This window comes from Jaculus jaculus, chromosome X, assembly GCF_020740685.1.
Source record: "Jaculus jaculus isolate mJacJac1 chromosome X, mJacJac1.mat.Y.cur, whole genome shotgun sequence".
Taxonomy (NCBI): domain Eukaryota; kingdom Metazoa; phylum Chordata; class Mammalia; order Rodentia; family Dipodidae; genus Jaculus; species Jaculus jaculus.
In genome coordinates, this window is record NC_059125.1 from 147,622,896 (window position 1) to 147,643,979 (window position 21,084).

Genomic DNA, 21,084 nt, shown 5'->3' on the forward strand with positions numbered 1-21,084 from the left:
TGCATCTGGAGTTCATTTGCAGTGGCTAGAGACCCTGGCATGCCCATTCATGCTCTCTCTCACTCTGCCTCTTTCTCTCTCATTCTCTCAAATAAATAAGTAAATTTTAAAAAAAATATTACAGATTTAAGAAAAGAATTATGTGGCAGACTACAATGCTGTCATTAAAAATGACATCTTGACCAGGTGTGGTGGCACAAGCCTTTAATCCTAGCACTCGGGAGGCAGAGGTAGGAAGATTGAGGTTAGTTCAAGGCCAGCCTGGGATAGAACGAGACCCTACCTTGAAAAACAAAACCAAAAATTATTATGTTTTATGGAGAGTGACATCATTGGTAAACTGTTTACCTTAGGATATAAAATTGTATATACAATATAATCACAAATCAGAAAAAAAATTCTATGACCAGAAGACAAATGGAAAAGCACTAAAATGCAGGCCTCCATGAGGTAGTATAATCAGAGATTTATGGTCTTTAGTTCATATTTTCATTTTGTGACATCCTTTCTGTTTTTATGTATGTGTGGTATATGTGCATGCATGCAGGCATGTTCATATGCATGTGGGATCATGTGTGTAGGTATGCACATGTGTTCATGTGGCGATCAGAAGATAACATTTGGTCGTCTTCAATCACTCTCCACCTTACTTACTGAGGTATGCTCTCTCACATAAACCCAGAGCACACTGGTATCTAGTCCTATCTAGCCAGCTTGCCTAGGCATCCCTTGTCATTGCCTACTGAGTGCTGGGATTACAGGCAGTCCATCACAACCACCTGGCATTTACATGGGTGCTGGAGATCTGAACTCTGGTCTTCATGGCAAGCACTTTAGGCACCGAACCATCTTCCCAGCCCCTCTCCTTTCTTTAAATCAAATAATCATGTGATCATTCTATAAATTAACATGGGGTTGCTTACACTTCAGCATTCTCATTTTGGCAGTGAAGACTACCAGCTTATCATGACAAGGTTCAAGGTCAGAACTTGCCTCCCCAGGCGCTGGTATAAACTTACATTCATTTCTGACGTTATTCACTGAGTCGGCAGTAGCCCCCACCAAACTGAAGCCCTTTTAGTGGATATTAAGTCTGCATAGAAGTTCTGATCACATATAAGGTCATCAGATGTGGTTACCCCACTGCTACATTTACAGAGACCCTACATGGTATAGGGTCAGGCCCAGAGCTGGACTCACACCCCACATAGCCCGTGCTCTTCTCATAACCCAAGCAGCAGAATGAGCTCCACAGCATCCCCTCCAGCTTCTTAAAGAAAACCAATCTCTTTCTGTTCTTTTGCACTTTTGGGCATGACCATGAAGCCAGGTCGAGAAGAGACCTACAGCACTATGACTGCTCCAAGGCAAGGCACTTGGCCAGCAAGAAGAGGCCTCAGCAAAAATAGCCCAAACCCAGCCAAGGATTCCAGCACTCAGATGCAGAGATAGAGAACCCCGAATTTGGGCATAGAACAGTACCAGGATGAAAGACTTTCCCAACTGACATCGTCACATAGCCATTCTCCTTGAAGTACTGTGGGACGGTGGAGAAGTTTCCTGCATGCACTCTCCAATAGGAGTTGAAGTCATACAGATGGGTAGTGTCAGGCCTTCTCCCAGTCAGGAAGGACACTCGGCTTGGGGCGCACACTGCTTGCTGTTAGGGGGAAGAAGCAGAGATCAGCGTCATCACAGCCAAATGTCTGCGGTCTCAAAGGTTACCAAGCAACCTCCCCAGGCCCTCAGCAACAGCCTGGCAGCTGAGTCATGCACATCTCAAAGCCAACCAGTGGGACTTGGGCCTCACCCAGCTACCAGACAGTATGTCTTCCTAGCAAAGAAATGCAGAAATCAGGCCCACAGATTAGCAGGTGCCCAGAAAGAGTGATGCACTTGAGGGGCAGCCCTGAAAGGGGGCTCTGGGTGGTCTGTCATGGCTGGCTTGTGGGCTCTTAGTAAACCACAACTCAGTAGGCAGACCCACCAGTGGCATTTTGTAGCACAAGACAGCTCCTGTTTCCAGGAGAAAGCTCGTCAGACTTGTCCTCAACACGTCAGGACATGGGCACAATCTCCACCCAAGGGGGAGAGAACGCCTTGGAACTACAAGCTTCCTTATGGTGGGGAACAGGAGGAAGTCTCCAGGATAGTACAGTACCACTCAACAGTAGCTGAAATGCCCCCAGTGCTGTCCCCAACCTACCTGGGCGAAAGCATTCTGGAAGAGGATGCTGTGGGAGGCCAGCTGGTCGATGTTTGGGGACCTCACTAGCTTATCCCCATAACAGCCCAGGGAAGGGCGCAGGTCATCCACAATGATCAGAAGGACATTCAGAGCATCTGCAAGGAAGGGAGCGGTTTTGGTAATTTCACATGCAATGATACTGACCCCCTCCTCCTAGGGTACAAGGAGGCTCAAGGCAGAAAAGAGGCAACTAGGGCTCTGTTTTGGCAAGGGTGGGAGTGGGTAAAAAGAGGCCAAAGTCCGGGGTGAGTGTGGGGCTTTGGTTATGTCCTAACCCCTGAATGAAGGAGAAAAGGGGGAATGAAAAAAATGAGGAAATAATTCAGGAATGGAGGAAGCCCAGGAAGGGAAGGAAGGGCAGCTGGATGGAGACAGAAATGAATGGACGGAGGGAAAGAAAACAGCAAGCGAGAAGAGGGAAACGAGGGGTGCATAAGAGGGACGGGATGATGGAGGAATGAATGAAAGGACAGAAAGGAGGGGAGAAGGAAGGAAGGAAAAATGGTTAGATGGAGGGAAAAGACGAAAGGAGACAGAATAGATGGAGGTTTGGTAGAAGTGAAAATGTGGGAGGGATGAAGGAAGGGAGGAAGGGGAAGATGGGATGGATGGAAGAAGGAATGGTAGGAGGGAGCGAAGGCAGGGAAGGGTGGGCAGGTAAAGAGGGAAGAACGAGGTGGGGTGGGAGGGAGGAGCTGCGCGAGGACGCAGTGGCACCTGTGGCGGAGTTGTCCAGCGCCGCGGATTCCAGGACGACACGGAAGGAGCACAGGACCAAGGTTAACCGAAGCAGACGCCAGCCAGATGGCGGCGGCATTTCGGCTTCAGCGCGGGAAGCGCCCGGTTGCAGCGGGAGGGCTGGGCGGCCTTGGCCGCCGCCGCCACAGTCTCAACCGGGAAGAAGATGCGACACGGCGGCCGCGGGCCCAGAGGCCCGGGCGCTGGCCCGAGCGCTACCGCGCCTGCGCGCCTCTCCCCAGCGCCCTCCTTTCTGGGGCGGGGCCAGGCCCGCCCGCGGCCCGTTCACGTGACAGAGCCACGGTGGGCGGGGCCACATCCAGCACCCAGCGGGAACTGTGTAAATTCCCCTGGCTAGGCAGACCCACGTACAGACCTAGGGCATCTCCTTCAGTTGAGTGCATTCAAAGGTTTTGCTATTCAAGTAGCTTCCTGCCATTTAGTCTATGCAAATTCTGTGCGATGCATCTGGAATCCCTGCCCTTCCCTCATTGCTCTGTAAATGCACTTTCTTGCAGCTGTCCTTCCATGAGGAAGGTCTTTTGAGAACTCCTTCCCTTCGTCTAAAAGCCCTCTCCCACTCTCCCCTTTCTGGACTGGGGAGATGGTTCAATGGATAAAGCACTCGCCACACAACAGTGAGGAGCTGAATTTATATGCTTGGTACCCACGTAAATGGGTGTGGTGGCCTGCCTGTAATCCTAAAAAGAGATGGGAACCCTGGGCAAGCTGATTAGCTACACTGGGCAAATTGGGGAGCTCTAAGCTCAAGTGAGACACCCTGGCTCAATAAATGAAACAGTGAACAATCAAGGAAGATAGCTGATGTCAACCTGTGGTTGCCACTTGCACACACATTACACACTTGCACCTACATGCATACAAATGCACACCACACACACAGGACCTACTTTCCTATTCATTGCTTCAGAAAATCTTTGTTAATATTTAAACATTACATGTACACTGGAGTTGATCCCCACCCTGGTGTGAACAAAATAAAGCCAGGAAGGGAGTGCTTATTGCTCTGTGAGGTGGGCAGGCAGAACCTCATTGGTAAAGTGATGTTTGAACGGATGTGAAGAAGCAGAGCAAGCCAGCCAATTCCTGCAAGATGCTTGACAGTAGTAGCTGGTGTGGGTGGGAGGAATGTGAGAGATGACTGGTACAGTAAGTAAGTAAAGTACAGTAATATCCAGGTTGGACCACAGACCAAAACGGATCTTCCATGTCCTCTCTACCAGTCCGTGAGCTTCTAAAAATTAGACCCTCCATCTCTAAATCACCTGTAATACCCACCCTCCAATAAGATAACCCAGCAAAATGTCAAGCACACTGATATTTTTGCATTTATGGCTTCAGAAATATTCCTATTGATACTGGGGGCTTCTTATATTCCAGGCAACATGCTAAGCCAAAAATAGTGTTAATTCATCTAAATACCAGATGATACTACCATTCCCATTTTATGCTTGAAAACTTAAAGGTCAGAGAGGCTAAATGACTTGACTAGGGACACACAGCAAGGAAATGAAGACAAGATACCTCTCCATGTGGGTGTGCCTCCTCAGTAGTAAGCCCCTCCCCCTGCTGTGGCTGTTTCCTTGGGCACCAGCCCCATGGTAGCTGTTCACACTGGAGTCTGGCCAGTATCCTAGGAAGGACTGTCCTCTGCCTGCACTCCTCAGGCCAGAACACACCCAGTCCCTCAGGGTGGGCCTTCCTTAGCCACAGCCCAATACTTTATTGCACAGATGGCTACCCAGAGGCTTGCTCCTTCACTCCCCAAATGATAGCCCTGAAAGCTCAAGAAAAGTAGAACACTGCAAAATTTGGACAAAAGCAAAGGCTATTAAAAAGGATTCTCCACTTGAACATTTTATTTTGAGAAGTATGATGTTCATAACACTATTCAGAAATGGAAATTGAATCCTAGCCCTGCACTATACTGTAACAAAAACTATTGCCATAGTCACAATTCTAAAACAGCCTGACTTTTGACTTTGCCAGCCTGTAACCAATACCAGAAGACTTAATTGTGGCTAAAGAATAACGGATAATGGGAAAGTATAAATGCAGCCATGATCATGTTGTAAAATACTGTGTGGATCATCTTGTGTGGAGTCAGTCGTCTTGACCCAGACTATACTTGCGCTCAGGAAGCCCACATCCACTGGATCCACTTGTAGCTATAAAGTCTAGCTCCTTACCCTAACTTGGACCATGTATAAATGGTGTTGAGCTTCAGAAATCCCTTTAGAGCTGTTTTGAGACTCTGTCATAGCTGTCTTTGACCATTTGTCAAACCAAAATCTCATCACATTACCTTATTCCTTTTGCTCTAGTATTGATCCTAGAAGCACTCCCTAAGTAACTTCTTAGACATTAATCTCCATCTAGAAGTCTCCTTAACTGGATTTTAAAACCTGCAGCAACAAAAAAAAAATGTGAAGACAAAAAAAGGTGGAGGGAAATATAAGTTCATTAAAACAAGCAACAGAAAAGAGAAAATAGCTGGGTGTGGTGGCACACGGCTTTAATCCCAGCACTCAGGAGGCAGAGGTAGGAGGACTGCCACAAGTTGGAGGTCACCCTGAGACTACATAGTGAATTCCAGGTCAGCCTGGGCTAGAGTGAGACCCTATCTTGAAAAAAATAAAAAGAAAAGAAAAAATAGAGGCCAGGCATGCAGACGCACATCTGAAATCCCAGCATCTGGTAGGTGTAAGCAATAGGATCAAGGTAATCATTAGCTACATGTGGGCTACACAAGGCCCTGTTCCAACACTTTTCCAAAAATAAATAAATTAAAACCCAGAATGGTGGTTAAAGCCTATAAACTCAGCACCCAGGAGGATGAGGCAGGAGGCTTGTTCTGAGTTCCAGATGTACCTGGGCTAAGATGTGAGATTCTGTCTCAAAAATAGAAAAGAGGGGCTGGAGAGATGGCTTAGCGGTTAAGTGCTTGCCTGTGAAACCTAAGGACCCCGGTTCGAGGCTCGGTTTCCCCAGGTCCCACGTTAGCCAGATGCACAAGGGGGCGCATGCATCTGGAGTTCGTTTGCAGAGGCTGGAAGCCCTGGCGCGCCCATTCTCTCTCTCTCCCTCTATCTGTCTTTCTCTCTGTGTCTATCGCTCTCAAATAAATAAATAAATAATTTAAAAAAATAGAAAAGAGATGCTGAGGAGGTGGCTCAAGAGGTAAGAGCACTCGATGCACACACAAGGACCTGAGTTGGATCACCGTGATCCACGTCAACAGCCTAGCATGGCACAGATGCTATAACCCCAGTGCTGAGGGTTGTTGAGACAGGATTGCTGGGGATCTCCGATCAGCCAGTCTAATTGACTAACATGAAGCTCCAGGGTCAGTGAGAGGATCTACCTCAAGGAAATTAAGTGGGAGAGCAGTAACAAGATTATTTCAGAAGAGATGGCTTAGCGGTTAAGGTGCTTGTCTGCAAAGACAAAGGACATCAGTTCGATTGCCTAGGACCCATGTAAGCCAAATGCATGAGGGGGCGCATGCATCTGGAGTTCGTTTGCAGTGGCTGGAGGCTCTGGTGTGCCCATTCTCTCTCTCTTCCTCTCTCTCTCACTGCCTTTTTCCCTCTCTCAAATAAATAAATAAAAATACAATATTTTAAAAAACAGTATTTCTGACATCTTCATATGGCTGCCACAGTGTGCACATGGAGTGCGCACATCTGCATACATGAGCATATACCACACACACACAAGAAAAAGCCAAAGGAGAAAGTAAATAGTTGTTTCCAGCTCATGAAAAGAATAGTGGAGATTTAGAAATAGATATACAAAGGTAACCAATAGAAATCCTTAAAATGATATGGTATTTGTACATTACAGCAAAATAATGGGAGGAGAGGAAGGACAACTACCCTAGCTGATCTCTGGAGAACACACAGAGTTCATTATGTCCTTGTGATGATTTGAATACAAATGTATGCCCCTCATAGACTCAGGGATTTTTGATTAAGATTACACTTCCTATTTAAGTCTGGAGAAGGTAGATCCCTGCTGGAGGAAGCATGTCACTGTGGGGGGAGGGAGGATCTTTAGATCAGGCCTGCTAGGTGTGTAGGGAGAGATTGAGCTTTGGCTGTGTGTGCTTGGTGGTGTTGGGTTTTTTTTTTTTTCCTCACTGCTCTGATGCATGCTAGAGTGAGCCAGCTGCTTTTGCCATTGTAGAGCTTTCCCCATACTCTGTAAGCCTGAAATCCACCCTTTCTTCCCATAGGCTGCTTCTGGCTAGATGTTAGATCCAGCAACAAAAAGGTAACTGCAACAGTACTATCCTCAGGTTTAGGTGTGATATTTTTAATAAATTAAGGTTAAAATGTTCACATATAAAGAAGAAGAGGTCAGTGAACTATAATCCATCAGAAAAAGAAAGTGAGCAGACCATGTTCAAAGCTGAACACATCATGAAGTAGATTAGTTATACAAATAGTGTTAAACAGAGGCAAGCTAGTTGAACTTAAAACTAATCTCTCTTGCTCTCACTCCCATTTGGTCCTGTTCTCACTCACTCTCTCCAAGCCCTTCTTGGAGGTACATGAAATTTCTGCTGCCTTCCCATATCATGCCACCATCACAGGAAGCTCAGGGTCTGCCCCAGAGACTGACCTCCTGACAGGGAGTTCTAGGACTTGGTAAAATCACCAGACACTAGCTACAGAGGGAGCACAAGTCTTCTTGGCCTTGGACTTCCAATACATGCCCTCCTCACGCAAAACCAAACCTCAAAGTGCAGGGGACAGAACACACAGGGAAACTGGTAAATATTCTGATACCGTGCCAGGGCCATAAAACCATTCAGGGGAGAGTTCAACACAGTCTGTCATTTGAAGTCAGGGACCCTGGCACGGGCACTTCTTCCTAGCAGGCTCTGCCCCTTCTTCTCAGTGCTGGATGCCCGGGGCTAGCACTGTGTGGTCTGGCGCAAGGGCTCACTGGGAGAAGCAGCGTGCTGCCCAGAACGTGGCGGGAGTGTCCTGTGCTGTACTCAGCACCATACCATTGGGACACTCCCACCGTGCAGCAAGGGGGCCACACCTAGACTCCGTGGAAGTGAGAACTTCTGTCCCCTATTGGAGTCTAACCTGTACTGTAACTGCCACAAAGGGTGCAGAGGACAGGGCACGGGGTTCTCGGGGTGGCTGGATCCAGGCGCAGATGGCAGCACTGGGACTCTGCTCTCAAGCGGCCTGCAGAATGTGGCTCTAGGCTGTCTGCCAGGGGCTCAAAGGAATGAGGATGAATTGTATTGCAACCAGAAATCTGATTCAGCCTTACTCCTCTAGACGTAGATATGGAGCCCCGTGGAGCATAACTAGACCGATTAGCCAGGCTTCCTGCACCGCTACAGCCTTGACCTCAGCTGAGCTCTTACGCTGGGTCACACAGAGTCAAGTATTGAGAGATGAGCCTTTCACAGTCCTTGTCTCTGGTGTCTTGCATTATCGTCTGTTCCCCCCTGTGCTACCCACTTCCCACTCCTCTCCTTCCAAGCTCACAGTTTTCCTCCATGCCATTCATTGCTTCAGCCAGCTTAGCTCCAGATAGGCAAAAGGACAGAGTTTGGAGCAGGCAAGCCCAGAGCTCAAGTCTGATAAGGTAAAAAATAGAGAATTTCTAAAGTCCTCCAACAGAGGGTGCCAAAGGACTGAAGTTTACTGATCCCACTAAAACACAACTCACTTTGTTTAGATAGATGATGGATGGATGGATGAATAGGTAGATAGACAGACAGATAGATGATAGATAAGATAGACAGACAGACGATCGATCGATAGATATATATGATATATGATATGATGTATGATATTATATGATATGATATGATATGATATGATATGATATGATATGATATGATATATGATAAACATACACACAGACCGGGGCCTAATCTTAAAATCAAACAAGTAAAATGGAAATGTCTAATCAGACCTTTGGAAGCATGTGGAAGCTTAAAACCAAACAAGTTAAGCAGAAAACCATCCCTTGAGCACATCTGTGTGGCTGGAGAGGGCTGATGTGGCTATTACCTGGCCTTGCTCTCTGACACTGTCATTTGAAAGATCTGTGCTTTTCCTTTCTGCTCTTATTGGGCATGAAGAAGGCTGTGGAGAAACTATGTCATGGGGCAGAACGTGGCCCTCATCATCTTAATCAGAGCAGCTGTTTCCCAGTCCACACCCTCACCTGAGACTACAGCCTCTCCCTCCCCATCCCTACCTGAGCTGTATGGAATTCTGCCCACAGAGGGTCCTTTCAACACATGTTCTTCCAATGGCAGCACTGTCGTATCTGTGGAGGAGCTGATGGAGAAAAGCGACATCTCCAGTCTTGTACATGGATCCTCAGCAGCAGACACTGCGCTGCACAAGTCAGGGCAGCACAGGAGCAGAGAGACTGGAAGTGTCGCCATGTCCTCCTGCAGCTGAGCTCTGCTCCTCTGTGGCCTTGCTGTCTTGTTATGTTTGGAGCCCATCAGAGACACAGTTTGCCTGACGCCATCTGCCAGACAAGTGAATCAAAGAGATCTTCTCAGGAGGAAAGACAAAAAAAATCCTACCTGTGCATAATCTCACAGTGAAAGCCAAGCAAAAAGCTGCCTGCTACACCCAGCGTGCAGCGCAGACGTCTTCATGAGCGGGACCCATTCAGTCCTGCGGATCTGCTCCAGCCTTGCTCATCTACAATTCCCACTGCAGACACCCACCCAAAGCTGTCCAGCGTCAAACTGCACCCAACAAAACCCTCTTGAGTTCGGGACCTCACCACAGTGACCTTTCTGCTCTGAGGCCTCCACTGCCCCTTGCCCGGAGTTAGGAGGCTCTTTTACTCATTCGCTCCCGAGTCCGGCTGCCCTCATCCAGGCTACCAAGCACCCGGTGGGGACTTCCCTCCGTGCTGGGTCCTCATGCTATGTACACAGGCCCACAGTATCACACAGAGGAAGAGAGAGCTCAGGATACTGGGCCCACGTCCCAGAAGCGTGCCTGCGTGAGCAGTGGACACGTGGGGGGGAGCACCGAGGCAGGCAGTGTCTCCCGGGAAGCGGGCTGCCGTGCGGAGCGGAACTCTGCCCGTGACACCACCGCTGCCAGCCTCGTCCTGGAGCTGCTCAGCTCAATGTCACTTTCTGCTCCCCAAGACACGTGTCCTGGGCATTCACTCATCCATCCACGCTGTCTGGATGGACCGTGAGGCCCACCGTGTTCCAGGCCCTAGAAGCACACGGCATGGCCATCCATACCCAACACAGGCCTGCGTGTGTGTGACAGGGCTACTCTTGCTCTGTACCTGCCAGACTAGCTGGTCATGTCTGTCAGGTCACACCCTACTTTCTTCCTCACTCTCTCCCTCCTGAAACTTCCATGGATGTTAATTTCAATACAACTAACCACTCCAGCTGTGCTTCCTGGATCCAAGGCTGAAACAGCTGGTTCCAAGCCAGCATCATTTCAAAAGCCAGCTGGTGTAACCTGTCGTCTGTAAGGCTTTCCATCCCCTTGACTAGAGTTAGCAAGTCATCCGTCTGTTCTTGGGAAGCAGAGGTAAATTTCACTCTTACTCAGGATGGCCCAGCATCTGCTTAGGTGGCAACAAGGATCCCATAGGTCTGGATAGGTGACACACAGACAGCCTTGAGCTCAAGCTAGCTGTCCAGCTGCTAAATCTTAGTTATCATGCCTTTGCTGGGATGAGTGTCCTGTGGAGAGGAAGCTTCTAGCATATGAGGACATAGGAATATATGGACTGAAAGGGAGAGAGAATGCCAAGGACAGCAGAGAAAGGATAGTGGTGTCTGTGTTACTTTGGTTACCCATAGGGGATCGTTGAGACGCTTCACATAATGACTCCATATCCCAATCCTAGGTGGGATTGTCAGTGCTGCTTTTGGGGTAGGCAGTGGAGCTCTGCTCTCAGGAAGGATGAGCAATGGAAGCTGAACAATACTAAACTGAGGCTTTAATAACAGAACCGAGGACTGGGGTTATGTCTCTGCAGGTAAGAGCCTTGCTCAGAAGCCTGCAAGCCCAATTTTGATGCCCTAGAACCCACATAAAAGGCAGAGGTAAAGTGGCACATGTGTCTCTAACCCCAATGCCCTATGGACAATCCACAAGTTCATGACCCAGCTTGACTGATACACATGGAACTAAGTGGCAATACGGAATAACAAGGGAGTCCCAATCTCAAGCAGGGTTGAGAGAGAGCACAAACACCTGGAAGTTGTCCCCAGATTTCCACCCATGTGCTAGGACTTAAACACACACACACACACACACACACACACACACACACACACACACGAGAAACACACACATAATAAAAACATAAAAAGGTCTGATACCCAAGATAGTCAGGGACATAAGAAACTCATCTAGGCCAAGACCCAAAACTCTGAGGAGGCCTGTGTCCTAGACATGGGAATCAGGGATGGAATGGAGGTGTCAGACTATCACACTACCCGAAGCCCTCTGGGATGTCTGAGCCTGAATTGGCTTCCCCTCTCTCCACCTTCCTATAGGACCTGATGCACAAACTCACCTGAGGAAGAAAAGCCTTGAACAAGTCTCTTTACAGAAGCCCTTCCTCACAGGACACTCTCTCACGGGTCTCTGAGAGGGCAACTGAGCATTCCATCCCAGTTGCCTTTGGGCTTGCAGTGCTCAAAGCAGGCTGAGCAAAATGGCTTCTGTAGCCAGGGTGATTAGATGAGGCCAGAAGAGCCCCTGCAGATTAGGTTCCTGGAGAAATCCGACAAGACACATGCTCCACCAAGGACATCAGGAATGTGCTAGAAAGAGATAAATCACTCAGAAGCTCAGCAGTGGCTGCTTTGCTCAGGATAATCACAAGAGTCGGTTGCAAAATGTGGAATCAGGCCAGATCAAGATATAATTGTCCTTTTTGCCTTCCTCTTCTACTCTCCATTGTCCTCCTTCTCCTGGTTCTTGTCACTGTTTACAACACCAACTATCCCAAGTAGAAGCACTGAACATCACTGAGGAGCCAGGACTGGGGGCGAGTAAGAGACACTGCTGAGAAAAGGCTTCAGTACAACAGTCATAAAGGTGCTTGCCATACATGACCACCACTGGTTCAACTCACAGTGACCACTCTGGGAGAAAGAACACATAGAAAAGGGAGGGGTGCCCCCCAATAAGCTAGTCACAGTCCCTGATCATTTCCTACTCAAGACAGTTTTTAGACCTGGAAATGGTGTAGAGTGGGAAAGATACTGTGATACCATGGCAAGATGCTGGAATGGTTCCAAAGGATCTCTCAAGGATCTTCCGTGATGTGTGGGTTATGAACAGGAGAGAAATGGGAATAACCAAACTGTGCTAGTGCACACAGGATCCCATGCAAGATTTATTCCTGACATATCAGTGAACTCAATTAACTCTGGAAGTTGTCCCTGTAAGACCTCCCATATTTATGTTTCAACTCAAAGGATGACTTGGGTTCAAAGTGAGATTGTTCATTCCCTAGGAATTTATGACTTTGCATCAGGACACTGTCAAACAATACAATCAATAATTGTCAGCAGGGCTAGTGACATGTTGAGTTTATTTTCTTAGCAACATTTCAGAACGTGAGCTAGCAGTTAACATAATGGGAGAAGCAAGGCATGGTGGCATACATCTTTAATCCCAGCACTCTAGAAACAGAAACAGGAGGATTGCCATGAGTTCAAGGCCACGGTGAGACAACATAGTGATTTCCAGGTCAGCCTGAACTACAGAGTGAGACCCTGCCTCAAAAAAAACATGAAGATACTTGAACTTGTCCTCCAGTGCCACCCCACCACCATGAATCATGTAAACAAAGCAGCGAGATCACAGGGTCACTAGGCCATGTCTTGCCATGTGAAGTCTCCCTTGGGGCACTGTACAAGGGTCATGGCTTGTGTGAATAATATTTGAAGTATCAGAAGAAGAGAGTGAAGAGGAACGTGAATGGTGGCTGAAGAGCTTGGAGATGCGTGGCAGCTATCAGTAGGGTGCAAGTCATCTGATGGTGTATGCAGGGTGTTCTGGAACACTAAACTCACTGACTCACCAAGCTACACTTGGTGGAAATTATTTCTTTGACCTGGCATTGGTGCCCTATGTTCACATAGAGGGCTGGATATATGGTTCAGTGGTTAAAAGCGCTTGCTTCTAAAGCCCGCTGACCTGGGTTCAATTCTTTAGCCACTATTGTATACATAGATGAAAAGAGGCACAAGCATCTGGTGTTTGCAGCAGCAAGAGATAATGGCTTGTACACCCATATATACTCATAAATAATTTCTTGAAAAAAAATCTACACATAACAGAGTAACAGGAATCTAGTTTCTTTCCTTCCCCTTGGAATGCCATATAAAACAAATAAGCAAGGCACATAAGTATGATGGTGGTACCACATGACCAAAGATTCCTAGAAAAGAGTGAGGGAAGATGGGAAACAGGCCTGCTGAGTTTCAGGAAGAGGAGTTGGGCCACATAGGGATTGGCTGGGCAGGTAAAAACAGGCTCTCTACCACCATTTAGTTGCCTGGAGACCAGGGTGTTCTCCAGTGTGTGTGGGCTCTGAGTTCATGGGGCCCTGAGTTTGAGTGCAAAATGAAAGTTAAGGTGTGGAGAAATCCACATGAGACTAGGAAGAAGAGTCCATTTCCAAAGAGTCTCAGTGCTGGACACTGGAGTGCCTCCCTATACAGGCATGCTCATCAGAAGTGTGTGAGAGGGAGGGCAGAAGCTTCAGAGACACACGTAGTAGGATATTCTGTGAACTTCAGGTTTGCTTACAATTCCAAGCACCAAGGTGAACACTGGGTCCAAAGCAGCTCTGCAAAGACAGGGACAAGCGAAGGCTGGAAGAAGGGGTGGAAATGACTAAAACACGAACAGCACAGCATGAGGACACAGCCCCACCCTATGACCCATGTTTCCCCACCCAAGGTAGACCAGAACACACAGTGCTGCCCCAGCACCACATCCCTCATAGCCCATCCCTGCTTCTTGTCCAGCCCTGTGCCAACTGTACCTCACTTAACTCACACCCCACATTTGACTCATGTGAGCACCCCCATCTGATGCCAACAAGCTCAAAGTCTGCCCTTAATTCCTACCTCACAACTCACAGCCCAGTTCATCTCTGAGCAGGGTCACCCCATCACTCACTCAACCTCAGGACCACCCAGGCTCATTCTGCAACTCCTTTCACCTCCCATCTAGGTGGCCCAACCAAAAGACCCTTACTTAGGGTGACACCCAGCACCTCTCCAATCCACTGCCCTCCATGTAAGGAGTCACCACAGCCCCTGATGGCACAAGGCCTGCTCCCACCAAGCTAACCAGGGTCTCCTACAGTTCCCTTTCCCAGTGCACCCCTCCACCCCCTGCCTGTCCCTTCCCATACCAGCCCAAACCATGACCTCTAAACATCAGCCCTTTCTCATAGAAGCTCGAGCCTGCTCCTGCAGCTCCAACTGGATATCCAATGCAGAGTGACTCATAGTCATTCTTGCTGCTGTCCCATCCTCTTCCCCTCCTGATGATGGTCAGCTCCAGAATGCAGACCCTGCTCTACTTTACCAGAGCACCTCAGTGCCTGGAGTCCTAGGTTCACTCCTAGCGACCATTATGACATAGCCCATGATGATGTAATTGAGTAGCCTGAAAGCTATAGGACTGATTGGATGAGAATGTTTAAGCTACACTTGTTTATTCGTACTTCCTTAAGAGTAAACACACATGCTTGAGTACTATGAGGATGGGCCCAGACATCAAAGTTAGTGCATGTGAATGTATATCACCAAGCGGCTAGTTCAGAAGGCTGTGTCAGCAGTGGTGTCATCAGATGCACATGCTGTTCTTGGTTAACCTGGTCTTCCCTTCTCTTGGGCATGAGGACAGTTCCTCTTGCTGTGGTGGCCTGGCCATTATGGTGGGTGAGAGGTGGAAGTGGTGTGCCCTGTCACCATGGGCCTGAGTTGGCTGAGAGCACCAAAGCCCATGTGGTCTAACAACCACTGTCCTTAGGGAAATGGGATTGAAGGGCCTAAACTTCTGCCCTAGGCTATATGCTGCACCCGCTTAGCTCTCACCCTGGCCTGCTCTTCAAGCAGCCACTTGCACACTGGGTCAGGAATCCAAGCTCCACCCAACTTTCTACCTCACCATTCACAGCCTTCCCTCTTCCGCAGCCCTGCTGAAGTTTATATCAGGCCTAGAACACTTCCCCCATCTCCTAACTCAGTCCCCACAGCCCTGCCCCACTTCCTTCATTACCCCACCACACGTGATGGCCCTCTCTGCCACCAAAACTCAATATAACATACACAGGTAGGACCCAATTTCTACCTTAGCACTCACAGCCCCTCATAGCTTCCAGTTTAGCCCACCCTAAAGGAACCTCAATGAACCCAGCCCTGCCCTCCTACTTCCTGTGGCCTTGCCAACATGAAAACAAGATGACCAAGCCTTGTTCTGTACTCCGACCAAAATTCCCAAACCATATTCTCCCACTGCCCTGGCACATCGCTGTCTCAACAAATTCAGCTCTGCCCTGTTCCTCCCAAAGCCAACTCCTGCTTCTGTGTTTCTCGCACACTCACCTTGCTTGTACCTTGTTGGGCCCTAAAAGGCCTAGGCGTGAGGCCTAGTGGAACTTCCTGAGCCTAGCTAAAGTTTGGCGACCTGTCTCTGGCCAGCTATGACTCAGCAGGATGCCTAAGGGCTTCTGGCCTGCTACTTCCTCGTGGTAATTGTAATTACCATTTCAATAGTTAAAGTTTACTATTGGTCCTTACTTCTTCTCCCACCCTAAAGTCCCCGCCTTCATCCCCAACATGATATAGGCAACTGCTCATAGTAATAAAGCGAGTTGTTCCTGCATTGCAAAGACTCCTGACTCAGTGTGGTTTGTCTCCGGTGGCCAGGAGAGGTTTCTGAGTCGTCCGATGCTCATCATCCCCTCAACCCCTAGGGAGGAACCAGCAGGCCTGGTCCTTCCCTCAGCACTACCTGTGTGGGAAGGAGCCCCGCATCACCTGCTGCACCATCAAAGCACTCCTACTGGATGGCCTCATTCTGCCCCTTCTTCGTGGTCCTTTCCCTCCTTTTTCTTCCAGTCCAACTGCTACAGACCCCCTGACCTTATTCCAAATTTCGAGAATGCCTCAAACCCGGGAGTGTCCACAGTGCCTACATTATTTCTGCATTTAGCATTTTCAAATTCTCACCAGAATAGGCCATAAAATTTGGCTAACTGCTCTGAAAGGCTTGTGCATCCCAAGTACCAAGTCCTCCAGAAAACAAGTTCCAAAAGACCAAAATCCACTTGGGCAGATTCATCTCACCAACAACAACTCCACTCCTCATAGCAATTAGCTGTTGCAGTCAGCTGCACATTTCTGGGATAAACATCCACTCAGACACAGTTTATGGGGGAAAGGTTTATGTCATGCTTACAAAATCAAGGGGGAACACAATCAATGCTTGAAGAATCTGGCTCCCTTTCATAGATGAAAGCAGGGATATAAACTGACAAGTAGCTAGCCAACATCAACAGCAGCATGCACAATCCACCAGAGCTCAAAGGCTCTGAAAACTCTGAACCTGGCAGCCTCATATTACTCAGATGAACTTCCAAACCAAACAAACATTATGGGATGAATGAAATTTATTTGAAGTTTACATATCCAGAGAAAGTTCCATAATGGCAGAAGGTGGCCCACTTTCACAGTTCAAAGCAATGGGGGGGGGCAGACGGAGAGAGAGATGCCACAAGCCACACCAGCACCATAAGCAAGCACAGTTAGGAACCTCAGGCAAAGCTCAGGCACTTTGCATATCTTTAGACTGCAATTGCACTTCCAACCCCACTACTTGGGCAGGGATCCTGGTATCTACCCACAGTGACACCTCCACCAGCCAGTTGGCCAAGGAGGTAAATTACAAATTTTAATAAAATTCTGAATATACAGGGGGATGACGATTCAAATTATCACACTCTCATAATAGGGTTAGACACAGATGTGTCACCAATGACAAACCCCCTCTACCAGGAATCTTCCTGGTAGGGGTTCTATTAGGAAGTTTATTCAAAAATCACTGAGTCTATGCAGGCACACACTCAACCTACCACACTCCCTAAACATCAGGTACTTATACATTCTCAAGGAGGGGTGGGGATGTTTGAGCTCTTCCCCCTAGCAACTAGGTTGTCTTCCTACTACCTGACTCTGACCAATGGTATCAGGTATTTGGATCCCAGCACTGCCTCTTCTGCACAAATCTCACTTGTATTGTCTTTCTTCTGCAGTTCACTCACTGTTAAAATGTCAATCAGAATCCCCTTCCTTGTTTTCATTTTCTTTCCCCCTTTCTATCAACAATCAGAGGCAATCAACTATGTCTCATTCCCCACCCCCACCATCCTCAGAGGACCTTTCTGAGAGGACATCTGAACCTGCGATGCATGTCTTATTACCCACATCAAAGACCATGCACAGCCTGCTTATGATCTTGTTCCACACATGATACTTCCAAAGAGACTAGTATGTTCTCACATCCATCACCTATTAGGGGACAATCTCATACTCAGGAGGAAGACAAACACATTCATCAATGAGACTTGACACAGTATATCAAGTAGAGGAAGATGGCCTCTCTGTGATTGTTTACAGATACTCCACTCACATACAACATGGCCTTGGTTTCTTTTCCTTCACTTACCTGAAAGGAGCATTTAACCTCACTACAGCAAAAATGCCCACCATCCCACACTACATGAGGAAAAGAAGACATTTCAGAATTAATCCCTGTATATGTTGGTAGAAATCATGCTGCAGAGATCCAGCACAGTGCCCAGAAGTCAGGGATGGAGCCCAGCCGCAGAGCACAATGGTTATGAGGGAAGACTGGGCTCCAAGTGCAGTGTGGCAAAGAAAAAAGATGGACATGTTAACAATGGGACTCAGGGCTGGCGAGGTGGCTCTGTGCTTAGAGTTGCTTTCTTAGAAAACCTGAAAGCCTGGGTTCAATTCCCCAGACCCATGCAAATCAGGTGTACAGGCTCACACATACAGATGGAGATCTTTTGCAGGGGCACAAGGTCCAAGTATGTCCAATACCCCCCATGCTGTTTCTCTGTACTGGAAAATTAGTAAATGCTGTAGGATAACTTCTGTCCTATGATCAACAGTGCATGCAGTTGTTGTGAATTTCCTCCTTCCTTGCACAATGGGCATTTGGAATAGTGTAAAACCCAATGCCACTGGCAGTTGGGGACGCGTGGCCTGCAGAGAGCTGGGCTGGACTGTGAATTTCAGCCTTGCGTTGTGAGGCTCAACCTCAGGCTGTCTGCATCACAGGTGAGGGTCCAGGCCTTCCTGCAACCTCCACGCCACCTGGAGAGCCCCTGTAATGCACCCTCAGGATCAGGTGGAGTGCTGAGCGCCCTGCCCGTGCAGGTTTGTTTGTGTCCTAAGGACGTGGCTGTCATTCTCTAACTGTCCTGCACAAGATCCACCCAGCTCTGCACACAGCCCTGCCTCTCCCATGCTGCAGCACAGAGCACCGCCTGCCCTCCTGTCTCCGCCCCCACGGTCCCGTTCTGCTGCTCTTCCTGCAGAAGCTCCAGTAGCTCTCAGCGCTGCCTGCCTCCCTGCCTCAACTCTCACAGCCCTGCTCTGCTTCTCTTCCCTAGCCCCCCTCCAGATGTCTTCCTCAGCATGACTATCGGCCCTGCCCCACTCTGGCCGTCAGTAAAACCCTTCCTTTATCCCCTGGCAGGAGCCTCGGATGTCCACCTGAACACCCCTCATCCTTCCTTACCCTGGTGAGGTGTAGACATCAAGCTCCCTCCTCAGCACCCACCCCTCAGGCTCAATGACTATTGAGAGCACCGTGCCATGTCCATCCTCCAGAAGGCAACACTCAACGTGTCCCCGTCTCTCAATCCCGTGTGCACAGCATCCAAGGTCTGGTCCAGCTGCAGTCCACTTCCACTGAGGAAACTGGCTTCCTCAGAAAAGCTCAGACTGCCTTGGTTTTAGGCCTGGACACTCAGGTAGCATGTTCCGTAGCACCCTCCCCTCGCCCTTACGTGACCTGCTCTTTAGTGAAAGGTGCGTGTCACCTCCTCCCTGGTATTGCTGTATTGTTCTGCTGCTGACTAGCAGGTGAGGCTTCCCGAGCATGCCACTGCCACCAGGAGGCCTTGCAACAAAAGGGGCTCAACAAGGGCGAGGAAAGACATCTGCCACTGAGGAGAGACTCCTTATATTTCACTTCAGGTTTGACTTACACTAACAAAACCCCAGTGTGGGTGCAGGAAGTTTCCAAAGAATGAATTAAAAAAATATATATATTGTGCTGGAGAGATGGCTTACTGCTTAAGGTACTTCCTGCAGAACCTAAGGACAGTTTCAATAACCCCTTCCCCTTAAGCCAGACGTACAAGGTGGTGCATGCATGTGAGGATCGTTGGCAATGTTCAGAGGCCCTGGCCTGCACATTCTCTCCATCAGCCTCTCTCTCTCTGAAATAGATGAATGAATAAATGAAATCAATATATAAAATTTTAACAGAACAGTGTTCTGCTGGGCATGTTCATGCATCTCTTTAATTATGCCCCCCAAAGTAATGAATACAATAACTATTTTATTTCATTTTAATACCAAGGTCATTGGTATTTACAGCGACATTCCAAATCCCACGGCAGATTACACAGAACATGGAAGGGGCCCAATGTATTTTACAAAACAGCAAAAGTCTAACCTGGATTAATAGCAAGGAATGCATAGCAAATACAACAAGCATACGTAAATTTAAAGTTAATGAACCTATGTTAAAGTAACACATCATGCTGTAATGCCAAGAACATAAATCACCTGGTCGCCTAAACACAGCCGAGGTCCGGGTGTCTAACCCTGTAAAGCCTCCAGCTCCAGCCTCAGCCTCCAGCACAGGAATCACTCCCTGACCTCATCTTTGCTGCAGCCGGCCTGTGCATGAGAACTTGCACTGACCACGGCAGGACCTTTACCTTCATGGGCAGCTATGGGCTGGGCCCTCTCTGCCTCATCTATCAAAGCCTGTGCACACCACAAGGGGCAGGATATAGGTTCAAACCCATAGGTGTAGCAAATATAGAATAGCACTTTCAATTTGCTTGTTTCAGCATATGCCCTTGGGCCCCAGAGGAACTCATAGCGAGCAGGATCAGTGTGGGGCACCTGGCGGTACTCCAGGTACCCTTCCTGCACAAAATCTTCAGTGACCAGTTTCCAGGGGTTCCCAAATATGTAATGATGTCTGTGTGCATACACGTTAATGGCTTCCAGCCTTCCCCACATATCCTCCTCACTGACACTAGCATTCTCCATGAAGACGAGACCCAGCACTAGGATCAGGAGGCCCGTCTTGGGCATGCCCTGGACATCACTCATCAGCCCATCATATGTGAGCCCCAAGGCAGGGACAAGGACATAGTACTGGTTCTCAGGACCCATTACCTTTATGTCCATCCCAAAGAACATACGAAGGGTGTGAACTGCCTGTACGCATATCTCATTGGAGTAGTGCTGGTAATTCCTGATGACGCTTCCCAGCACTTCTCCCTCAGTGACCGCTTCCTTCGTTTCATACTTGTGCAGCAGGAAGGTCACCAATTCACGCACCTTTGCCTTGATTGCAGACCGCAGGAAGGCCTCGGTTCCTGCCGGGTCACCTTCTGGGTTCCCATGGGACGCTTCATCAGAGGAGCTACTTGGAATGACAGCCATGGCATTGGGGGGAGAGGAGGCCCTCTGAGAACTCTGAGGATAAGATGGTATGGCACCCGCAGGCATCTGCATTGGGGTGACTTGGATCAGGTTACTGGAGGAGGGAGTGGCCGCCTCCTGTTCCTCATCCATGGGGACCTGGTCATCTGGCAGGTCCTGAACCTCTGCCTGGGGCTGGTTCTTCTGACCGTGAGGCATCATGCCTTTCTTTGGGACAGCCGGCAGGGGAGTAAGCACACTGGTGGGGACTCACAGGCCTGGAGGAGGACAGCAGAGAGGGAAC

The 21,084-nt window shown here is 48.5% G+C and overlaps 2 protein-coding genes across 4 annotated transcripts in view; both read right to left on the reverse strand.

The window, feature by feature from the left end:
* The window catches only part of Ids (iduronate 2-sulfatase), a 40,613-nt gene extending 37,431 nt beyond the window's left edge, over positions 1–3,182 (reverse strand). For all 3 annotated transcript variants that reach the window (XM_045140381.1, XM_045140382.1, XM_045140379.1), the window contains exons 1-3: positions 2,966–3,182; positions 2,207–2,343; positions 1,483–1,660 (exon numbers count right to left, since the gene is read on the reverse strand). In XM_045140381.1, coding sequence (XP_044996316.1) covers positions 1,483–1,660; positions 2,207–2,343; positions 2,966–3,065 — 415 coding nt within the window. In that variant the 5' untranslated portion in view covers positions 3,066–3,182. The remainder of the gene's footprint in view (positions 1–1,482; positions 1,661–2,206; positions 2,344–2,965) is intronic.
* A 16,806-nt stretch (positions 3,183–19,988) lies between these two features.
* Positions 19,989–20,999, reverse strand: LOC101595784 (melanoma-associated antigen 10-like). The gene has a single exon (XM_004668905.2). The coding sequence runs from the start codon at positions 20,997–20,999 to the stop codon at positions 19,989–19,991; it is 1,011 nt and encodes a 336-aa protein (XP_004668962.2).
* Positions 21,000–21,084: the final 85 nt, after the last annotated feature.